The sequence below is a fragment of the Acartia tonsa genome, chromosome 4 (assembly GCF_053477335.1).
Source record: "Acartia tonsa isolate MP-2025a chromosome 4, ASM5347733v1, whole genome shotgun sequence".
NCBI lineage: Eukaryota > Metazoa > Arthropoda > Copepoda > Calanoida > Acartiidae > Acartia > Acartia tonsa.
In genome coordinates, this window is record NC_137263.1 from 58000799 (window position 1) to 58012670 (window position 11872).

Genomic DNA, 11872 nt, shown 5'->3' on the forward strand with positions numbered 1-11872 from the left:
GGCAAAGCATAATTATTTTCTATTCAGAATATACAATAAAATAACAAATGCTTGAAATTATTATTTTCAATTCTACACAAGTATTACCTACATTGTTTTCTATTTATTCCAGGTGCAAGAACAGTTAAGAAACCATCATGAACAAGTGTAATATCTGTAGCAAGAAATTCTCTTACAAGAGTCATTTAAATGTAATTTATACAATAAATCATTTATTCAGGATGGTAGTTTAAAAAATCACATGAGAATCCATACAGGTGAGAAGCCATTTACATGTGATACATGTGAAAGGGATTTCTCACATCAAAGTACATTAGCTGATCATAAGAGGATTCATACAGGAGAGAGGCCATACTCTTGTGATACATGTGAAAAAACTTTCGTACAAAAAACTAGTTTGACTGTACATAAGAGGATCCATACAGGAGAGAAGCCATACTCTTGTGATTTGTGCCATATATCTTTTTGCACCAGTTCCAACCTATCAACACACAATAAATCAGCAAAACATCTTAAGAAGTTAGAATCTGTTAAATTAGCAGGACATCTGAAGAAGATAGAATCTACAAAGAATTCAGTTTCACCTTCTGCTTCTACCAGTTTTGTTGATTGTGGTGAAGCTGATATTAAACTAGAGATAAAAGAGGAAGAAACTCTTGATGAGGATCCTCTCTCTAACAACATGGAGGCTGAGAATGTTGAAGAAACTATAAAACAGGAAATATATAATATATTTAAATAATTTATCTTTTTGTTGTTTTATCTATAACAATTTTGCCTGATATAAGTAAGTTTTTCAAAATATCATTAACCTAAAAAGACTCCAAAAATAGGTGTAAAAAAATGATTTTAACTTAAAACCTAAATTTTAGATTACACTTTTTAAAGTTCCTGCTGGTAACAAAAAATAACAGGATCTCTAGCTCAATTTTGCCAAAAAGTCGTTTTATGTAAAAAGTTACTTTTTTGCTCAGTCACTTTTTTAAAACTTCAGCTCTTAAAATCTTCGTTGTTAATGTAGGTAAAATATTTTTTTTTGTATATTCTTGTGTGAAAGTGTATAGAGAACAAGGACATATGTTACTTTTGATGATACATTAAGAAATAAAGGCTGTATACCCTAAAAGATACTTTTACGTGGGTCTTACTGTACATTTTTTCTATTAGAGATTTAATAATGAGTAGTTAAATTTATGTACTTCAATATCACATACGTAGAATATAGATACAGTTCCCAGTATTTTCCTTTTATAAATAACAAAACTTTTTAATGCTTTTAGTGTTGAAAGAGATTATCAAAATGATGTTATTCTCAATTCTTAGTATTTTTGCTGATTTCAAAAATATCTTTTAAGTTCCACAAGGTGCTCTGAATGAGATAATGTTATTAGTGACCCAATTAATATTTTCCAGAGTATGACAAGTATAGATTAGCAATGATTATATTTAATAAAAAGATCAATTTATTATCAAGTTGTTTGTCATCAAAAATTTCTGATTTGTGATTATTAAGGTTAGTTTTTGATAAAAAGCATAAATCACAATTGTACAGCTTTACATAAGTATTATTTTAAAGTTTTAACATTAAAATATAGGGTCAAAATAAAAATAATCCCAATTATTTTCTTTAAATATACAAGAAAAGGAAAAATACTGTGATCAGATCACGAATGTAATTTCAAATGATCTCATATTGAATAATTTTGTTATTTATTAATGAAAATATATTGTAACAGAAATATCTGTTTATGTAATTTAATATTAGAATCCTTATTATACCTAAAGTCATTATTTTGTGAAGACAACATTCTAACTTAAGTATTAAAAAGATGCGTGGCATTGAGTACTGGTGTACGTATGTGAGTTGGAATGAGATGAATTGGAATGAGTAGCAAATGTTTTCTTTCCTTTGTACTGAAGATTTCATAGTAGTAGGGTAAATTATTTAGTGAATTGATTTGTTATATGTTCCCTTAATCTTAACTTTATTTCACCTTTCTTCATTTTATTTAATTATTTTGCTGTTTTTAAGTCTAATGTGAGTTGTTTCACTATAACTTTATATCATTTATAAAAGTATTATTACAGATATAGATCCTGGTTCATCAATATTTTATTATTTGTTCATCAAACTTATGTTGCTTGTAAAATGATAATTACATTTTTTTTCAGATATAATATAAAATGAAATGAGACTCAAGACTATAAAACTGTCATTAACAACATAAAGAGAAACAAAACACCAATAAATTTAATTTCAGAAACAAAGTAAGTTAGTTTTTAACAAGTACAAGTATAATTTTGTCCATAACAAACCACAACAGGCCAAAAACATTTAAAAACATTTAAAAATATGACATCAAAAGTTTATATGTATTCCTAAGATACTATTTCATGTATAAGGTGTGTGTCATGTATATAGCTGGGAGCTTCCACGTGACTATAGATAAAGAGGGATATAGAGTACATCTAATAATTATTCCTACATAGTGACTGATGTACAGAATAATTTCTATTTACCTTTCACATTAAATATTGTTTATTTTAGGTGTAAGAACAATAAAAAACCATCATGAACAAGTGTCATATCTGTAGCAAGGAATTCTCTAAAAAGAGCAATTTAACAGTACATATGACAATTCATACAGGTGAAAAACCATTCAAATGTGATACATGTGATAAGGCTGTCCAGACAAGTTATGAGTTAACTGTCCATAAGAGAAACCACTCAGGAGAGAAGCCATACTCTTGTGATACATGTGAAAAGACTTTCTCACAACAAAGTAATTTAGTTCTCCATAAAAGGATCCATACAGGAGAGAAGCCATACTCTTGTGATAAATGTGAAAAGACTTTCTCACATCAAAGTAGTTTAACTCTTCATAAGAGGATTCATACAGGGGAAAAGCAATTTAAATGTGATTTATGTGAAAAGACATTCTCACAACAAAGTCACTTAATTCATCATAAGAGAATCCATACAGGAGAGAAACCATATTCTTGAGAAATATGCAAGAAATCTTTTACCAAAAGTTCAGACCTATCAAGACATGAAAAATCAGCTAGACATCTCAAGCAGTTAGAATCTGTTAAAAACTCAGTTCCACCTTCTACTTCTACCAGTTTTGTTGATTGTTGTGAAGCTAATACAAAACTAGAAATAAAAGAAGAAGAAATTCTTGATGAGGATCCTCTCTCTATAAAGATGGAGGCTGAGAGTGTGGAAGTAATTATAAAAGAGGAAATAAAGGAGGAAGAAGGAATTGAGAGTGAAGAATTCTTTTAAGTAGATAAAAATGATAAATGAATGAAACTAGATTGTGAATTTGTTCCAAACATCTTTTAGCAAGTGCTGTAATATATTTAAGATTTGATGTAAACATAAAATTGTGTTGTCCTAACCTTACAGGGCTACCTTGTACATACCGAATTTACTCTAACCTAAGTTTCATGAATACTAATTGATAAAAAATATTAAAAATTAATTTAATTTCAACTAAATTATGTAGATACTGTTAAATATTCATTTTTTCTGTCCTTCTCTTAAATGCAAAAATAAACCTATATACCTTTTTTTAATTAAATTAGATCTACTTATAAAATAATACCTAATTTTTTTCTATTTTCAGACAAAAAGTAAAATGAAATTTTTGAAACAGAAGTCAACATAAAGAGAAACAAACCACGCATAGTCTCAGTTCAGAAAATTAAAGTAAGTTAGTTTTTAACAAGTACAAAGATAATTTTGTCCATAACATTAAATAAAACAGCACTGAATTTTTTAAATACTTTTACTTACATATTGATGGACACACCCTACATATAGAGTAGCTATACTAAATAAGATATGGATGTAAGGAGATAGTTTTCATATTAATAGTACATCCGGAACACTTTTCCTGCATAGTGACGGACACTGACTACATTTAGAGTAGATATACAAAAAAAAAGATATGGATGTAAGCAGATAGTTTTCATAGAGTACATCCGTATTACTTTTCCTTCATAGTGACGGACACACCCTACATATATAGTAGTTATTCTATATAACATATGGGTGTAAGAAGATGAGTTTTCATAGAGTACATCTGGAATGATTTTACCTATATAGTGAAGGACACACCCTACATATAGAGTAGGTATACTAAATATGATATGGATGTAATGAGAGAGTTTTCATAAAATACATTGTGACAGACCTACGGAAACAACCTTAAATAAAGAGAAGCTGTAATAAAAAAAGTCATACAAATACAAAATTAATAAAAGTGGAATTATTATTCCATTTCTACAATGGTATTACATTAAATATTATTTATTCTAGGTGCAAGAACAGTGAAGAATCCACCATGAACAAGTGTCATATCTGCTGCAAGAAATTCTCTAAGAAGAGTGATTTGACAAGACATATGAGAATTCATACAGGAGAGAAGCCATTCAAATGTGATTTTTGTGAAAGGGCATTTTCAGACAATAGTGTCTTAACAAAGCACAAAAGAATCCATACAGGAGAGAAGCCATACTCTTGTGATACATGTGAAAAATCTTTCCGTACAAGTAGTGAGCTAACTGTTCACAAGAGGATCCATACTGGAGAGAAACCATACTCTTGTGATACATGTAAAAAGTGTTTCCCACAACAAATTGAATTAACTCACCATAAGAGAATTCATACTGGAGAGAAGCCATACTCTTGTGATACTTGTAAAAAGGCTTTTACACAACGAAGTACATTGACTGAGCATAAGAGGATCCATACAGGAGAGAAGCCATTCTGTTGTGAAACATGTGAAAAAACCTTCTGTACAAATAGAGAGTTAACTGCCCATAAAAGGATCCATATTGGGAACAAGCCATACTCTTGTGAATTATGTAAGATATATGTTTGCTCTAATTCAGAACTGTTAAGACATACTAATTCAGTTACACATCTCATGATGTTAGAATCTACTAAAAACTCAGTTCCCCCTTCTACTTCTACCAGTTTTGTCGATTGTGGTGAAGCTGACATTAAGCTAGAGGTAAAAGAAGAAACTTTTGATGAGGATCCTCTCTCTGTCAACATGGAGGCTGAGAATCTTGAAGAAATTATAAAACAGGAAATAGAAAAAGAAGAAAGTCTTTCTTGTGAACAGAATCCTGATGAGGATTGTATAATTAATATTGACATTGTGGAACATAAAATTGAATGTGATTAACTCTATGAATGTTTTGGTTTTTACAGAATATCATTTGATAAGAAAGATCAATTTTCAGTAAATTAAATTGCTGTATATATAAAGACAATGTATTACATACTTACTATATTATTTTTTGTTTGTTATATATGCAAGAACTTTTTTCACTCTATTTATTTTCTTATACATTTTCAAACTGTTTAAATACATATTTTAAAGTTATCTCCCTGTGAAAACCTGTAATTCTTGTTTAATTTCTGTACATATAATTTATGATTATTGGCTGTGTGCTCACATTTTAAATTATTTTCAGATTTAGAAAATGAAATTTGATTATATGGAATAATAAAATATTCTCAGTTATTTCACAAATAAAAACAGATAATGGGGTTTGGACACTCCGTGGTTATTGGGTTAGGCATTGAATAATACTAATAAAGAGATAGAATGCTTTATATTATGAGATTTTTTGCTGGTAGGTTTTCTGTCTAAATATTTGATACTATAAGTAAGAGTTAATGTTAACAAGAATAGTTGCATGAAGTGCATTTAACGAGTTGAGATAGTTGTAATAGTAAACCTAAAAATATTTTTTTCATGATATGAAAATTTTGTATTAGTAAGAAAGATTTTTGAAAGAAAATTAAATTTTTTTGACAGTTTTGAAGATACACATAAAAATGGCTAATTTGTGATTTTAAAGGTTCCCATTTGATAAAGATGATTGCAAGCATAAAATACAAGAATATGGATTATAATTGGTATTTCATAGGGAAATATTGAATGAACAATATGGCATCACTTATATTTAGTTATATCTCATTATTAGACTTGTGCTACTTATTATATATTTATTTTTTATTTTCAGACAAAAAATAAAATGAAATAGATTTGAAACAGAAGTCAACATAAAGAGAAACAAGACACGCATAGTCTCAGTTCAGAAAATTAAAGTAAGTTAGTTTTTAACAAGTACAAAGATAATTTTGTCCATAGCATTAAATAAAACAGCACCGCATATTTGGAATACTTATTTATGGACACACCCTACATATAGAGTAGGTATACTAATTATGAAATGGATGTAAGGAGAGAGATTTCATAAAGTACAAAGTGACAGACCTACGGAAACAACCTTAAATAAAGAAAGGCTGTAATAAAAAAGTCATACAAATACAAAAAAAATAAAAGTGGAATTATTATTCCATTTCTACAATAGTATTACATTAAATATTATTTATTCCAGGTGCAAGAATAATTAAGAATTCATCATAAACAAGTGTCATATCTGCAGCAAGGAATTTTCTTTAAAAAGTAATTTGACAAGACATATGAAAATTCATACAGGTGAAAAATCATTCAAATGTGATACATGTGAAAAGGCTTTTTCACAACAAGGTCATTTAATTGTTCATGAGAGGACCCATACAGGAGTGATATATGTGAAAAGACTTTCTCACTACAAACTAGTTTAACACGACATATGAGAATTCATACAGGAGAGAAGCCATTCAAATGTTATTTTTGTGAAAAGGCATTTTCAGACAAAGGTAATTTAGCAAAACACAGCAGGATCCATACAGGTGAGAAACAATACTCTTGTGATACATGTGAAAAGGCTTTTTCACAAAAAGGTCATTTATATGAACATAAGAAGATCCATACAGAAGAGAAACCATACTCTTGTGAAACATGTGGAAAATCTTTCTGTATAAATAGTGATTTAACAAGACATAAGAGGATCCATACAGGAGAGAAGCCATACTCTTGTGATACATGTAAAAAGGCATTATTACAACAAAGTAGTTTAACTGTACATAAGAGGATCCATACATGGGAGAAGCCAAACTCTTGCGATTCATGTAAAAAATCATTCTGTACAAATTGTGATTTGATAAGACATAAGAGGATCCATACAGGAGAGAAACCATACCATTGTGATTTATGTCAGAAATCTTATTACTCCAGTTCAGAATTATCACAGCATAACAAATCAGTTGATTGTGGTGAAGCTGATCTGAAACTAGAGATAAAAGACGAAGAAACTCTTGAAGAAGGCTGAGAATATTGAAGAAACTTTAAAACAGGAAATTGAAGGAGAAGTTAAGGATAAGGATTCTCTTTCTTGTGAACAGAATTCAGATGAGGATATAGTCAACACTATTGACATTGTTAAACACAAGATTGAGATATCATAAACTAAATGTTTTTATAAAAGTATATATTTTTAGTAGATTTAATCTTAATCACTTTATACTTTTTTAATACTTTTCATTATTCAATGTAATTAATTCCAGAACTATTTCAATTTTACTCTTGTGCAATTTCTGTAAAACCTTACTTTGTATCAATTTTGTTGTTTTACTATTTTGATTCTTCTATTGAATGAGGAACATTATATTCATCTTAAATTGTTTCTTAGATTATACTTATTTTTTTCAGATAAAACTAATGAATTGAAAAAAGTAGAATTCTTGTAATCTTCATTGAAACCACTAAGTATCTAGGATAAAAAAAGGTGAACAAGATTTTAACTGTATATTCATATTTTTTTTTGCAAAAAAAAAACATTCTAAAATGATATCCAGTCATTCAATGAAGACATTGAGTGTTCAATGTTAAGCAATATAAAATATATGTCTGTCTGTCAAGATTTGCGTTATTTGGCCAATATTTATTATTTGGCATTCTATTTGGTTTGTGTCTATGTAAAGGAAGGTCCGAAGGTGCAAGCTTTTCCTCAGTGGACCTATCCGGGGGAGGGGAAGAAGGAGAAAACCTGCACCAAAGCACCTGTTCTGACAGCCATGTGACGTCTCTCTCTCTCTCTGTAAAGGAAAGGAGAATCATCTTTTCTCATTGAAATTAATCTTGTTAATTTAGTTATCAATAAGTTAAAAAGGTTGCTAGACTATTATTTTCATTATGATTTTTTATTTAAACTTGTTTTATTTCCAGGCGCAAGAAGAATAAAGAATCCATCATGAACAAGTGTCATATCTGCTGCAAGAAATTCTCTACAAAGGGTAGTTTAACATTGCACATGAGTATCCATACAGGAGAGAAACCATACTCTTGTGATACATGTGAAAAAACTTTCCGTACGAATGGACATTTAACTGATCATAAGAGGATCCATACAGGAGAAAAGCCATACTCTTGTGATACATGCAATAAGGCTTTCTCACAAACAAATCGTTTAACTGAACATAAAAGGAGCCATACAGGAGAGAAGCCATACTCTTGTGAATTATGCGAGAAATATTTTTACTCTAGTTCTAGTTTAACAATACATAATAAATCAACTGTACACATAAAGAATTTAGAATCTCCTAAGACTACAGTTAAAAAAAATCATTCTGGTGATAAGCCATACTCTTGTGTTATATGTGAAAAAGCTTTCCGTACAAATAGAGACTTAACTGTTCATAAGAGGATTCATACAGGAGAAAAGCCATTTAAATGTGATTTATGTGAAAAAACTTTCTCACAACAAAGTCATTTAAATGAACATAAGAGGACTCATACAGGAGAGAAGCCATACTCTTGTAAAATATGCAAGAAATCTTTTACCAAAAGTTCAGACCTATCAAGACATGAAAAATCATCCAGACATCTCAAGCAGTTAGAATCTACCAAGTATACAGTTCCACATTCTGCTTCTACAAGTTTTGTTGATTGTTGTGAATCTGATATTAAACTAGAAATAAAAGAAGAAGAAACTCTTGATGAGGATCCTCTCTCTATCAAAATGGAGGCTGAGAATATTGAAGAAACTGTAAAACAGGAATTTGAAGGAGAAGAAATTGAAGATAAAGATTGTATTGATATCGTAGAACATAAAATTGAAACATGATGAACAATTGGTTTTCTTATTTTGTAAATATTATATTATTTTTAATGTAAATATTGAAGGGAGGGGTGGGTAGTTTTGCCACTTTCACTGACTCTGTCACTATTAGGCTTGATATTAATGTTAGACTATATTTTAAATATTTTTTTCTATTTTGCAAATCAAAACTTTTTTTCATATAATGGATAACAATGAAATGAAAATATAATTCTTCCAGCCTTCATTTGAATAAATAGCTAAGATAAATCAGGTAAATATGATTTCTCTCATTAATTGTACTAGAATTTGTTTTTATAATTTCCCGCAGAATCAGATAATGTATAATCATTAAGATTTTTTTCTAGGTTTTCTCCTTACAACTAACCCCTGCGAGACAAGCTAAATCTTAATTTTATTAGTGAGCTACTCACTTCATTTTAAGATATTTGAACAAAATATCTATTTTTGCTGACTCAATATTTCTCTTTTTTGCAGTGCAACTAATTTTATAAGCTACAGCGTTTGTCTCACAGTTGCCAAAGAGTTCCAACAGGATTTAGTTACAAGGAGAAAATTTATTGAGAAAAAATCAAATTTTCAAATTATTAAAAATTCTAATTAATGACGATTTTTGTAGATAAGCTTAGGCCAAGAGTTATACTAATAATTTTTATCAAGCCTATTGAGTATCAAAACTAGGTACTCAATTATCTACTAAGGTTATGAAGACGCAGCTGAGGCGAGAATGAGCTAGAAGGATATCTTCTAGTCAGTCCCTCGAGTCACAATCCTCAAATACACATTTAATAACAATATTTTTTTTCAGACAGAATAAAAAATGAAGTAAGACTTAAGATTGCAAAGCTGAAGTCAATTTTAAAAAAGGAGAAATAAAAATTCAGTTTTGAGTTCAGAATAAAAGTAAGTTAGTTTTTTTGAACAAGAACAAAGATAATTTTATCCATAAGTAGCTCAGCAAAAAATAAACTAGCAACATTATAAAGAAAAATACACAGTGATAACTAATTTGTCCGTTATAATCTTGCTAATCAGTGAACCAATTGAGTTCTCTACTTAATTTAGGCTTTATTTAGGTCCTTGGATGGTTTTAGGCTAACTTGTTTTTTATATTTAAGTTTCTTCCCTCCTATTTCGATTTCAGATCCTATAAAAGCTATGTGCGTAGTCACATGTAAAGATATCTCTCCACTTTAAAAATTTTCATCTTCTAAGACTATAGTTGAAAATTTTACTACATAACTTTATTCATAGAATACACTTGTTTCTTTAATTTGTTTTTGATTTAAAATCATTTTTAATTTAGCATGAAAAAGCAAACAAAATCGCGGGATCTTGTGGTTTTAAGCAGCAGCGGCGATTTTAACCCGTTACTTGATGGTTCCATATTATACCTTAGGCCAAATTTCAGCCTTCTACTCTTGTTTAAAAATCTTTAAACACATACCTATGCGGCAAATAAGCAAACATATCCCTTTGTCCACGATGTTTTTTTGTGAAGATACCCTTTCCCAAAAAGCATCCATAGTACAACTTACTTTGTCTGTTGGTCCGTCAGTCATGCAACAAAAACTTAAAAGTATATTTTATAAAAGTTTCATGGATGTTATAAATCATAAGTTTTCTTCTTCTCCTATTGTTTGATCACTGAATATTTGCTCGATAATTCATATTGCCCATTTGTCCTCTCATAATTTTTATGTGCTGCGCTACTAATGGATGTTGTCATCCCTGCTTTCAAAAAAAGTCATTTAACTGAACATAAGAGGATCCACACAGGAGAGAAACCATTCTCTTGTGAATTATGCCAGAAATCTTTTTATGACAGTTCAAACCTGTCAAAACATAATAAATCAGCTGGACATCTCAAGAAGTTAGAATCTACTAAGAAAACAGTTCCTCCTTCTGCTTCTATCAGTTTTGTTGATTGTGGTGAAGCTGATATTAAACTAGAAATAAAAGAAGAAGAAACTCTTGACGAAGATCCTCTCTCTATCAACATGAAGGCTGAGAATCTTGAAGAAACTCTAAAACAGGAAATAGAAAAAAACATTGAAGGTAAAGATTTTCTTTTGTGTGAACATGATTCTGATGAGGATAAAGTCAACACTATTGACATTATTGAACACAAAATTGAACTATGATAAATTAAATGCTTTTATGAAAATATTAAGTTTTAGTAGATTTAATGTTAATCAAAAATAATTTAAATTAACGATTTTGTGTAGGTACATATTGTTTTTTTTTGGGTATAGTCCCTTTCGTAACATCGCACCTTAAGAGGCGATTCTTCGTATTTTTCACAGTAGCTTTTCTCCTATTTCTAGCCCCTGTGGGGGGCTCTAACCCTGTGGGTAATCACCTAACCCAATATAACCCAACTTAACCTAAAATAACCTATAAAAAGCCATTTTAAAAATACGACTAATCGCATCTTATGGGGTGATGTTACGAAAAGGACTATTACCGTTTTTTCATACTTTTTATTCTTTGTTGTAAATTATTGTAATATTGTTGCAAGTATATGAATTCTTGTATTTTATTTTGCTCTGGTACAATTTTTCGAAAATCTAACTTTGTATCAGTACTTAAGTATTATGTTAATATTTTGATTCTTCTTCTATTGAATGTAGAACATTATATTTATTTTAAAATGTTTCTTGCTTTATACTTATTATTTTTCAAATAGAAAATGAAATGAAATTATATTAAAAAAATATTTCTTTAAGCCTACATTGATACCAACAGCTTACATAAAATCAGGTTTATATGATTTTGAAAAAAAATATTATATTTTTAAATTATTATATCCATCAATTCTATTTTTTTGTTAATGCTTTGTTTT

The 11872-nt window shown here is 29.3% G+C and overlaps 2 protein-coding genes across 2 annotated transcripts; both read left to right on the plus strand.

Moving 5' to 3' along the window:
- Positions 1-3627: 3627 nt before the first annotated feature.
- On the plus strand, positions 3628-5491 carry LOC145317938 (uncharacterized). The gene is made up of 2 exons (XM_080159226.1): positions 3628-3712; positions 4325-5491. The coding sequence occupies exon 2, from the start codon at positions 4350-4352 to the stop codon at positions 5196-5198; it is 849 nt and encodes a 282-aa protein (XP_080015352.1). The 5' UTR covers positions 3628-3712; positions 4325-4349; the 3' UTR covers positions 5199-5491.
- A 2126-nt stretch (positions 5492-7617) lies between these two features.
- Positions 7618-9033, plus strand: LOC145318107 (uncharacterized). Its single transcript, XM_080159457.1, has 2 exons — positions 7618-7695; positions 8136-9033. The coding sequence occupies exon 2, from the start codon at positions 8161-8163 to the stop codon at positions 9031-9033; it is 873 nt and encodes a 290-aa protein (XP_080015583.1). The 5' UTR covers positions 7618-7695; positions 8136-8160.
- The last annotated feature ends 2839 nt before the right edge of the window (positions 9034-11872 follow it).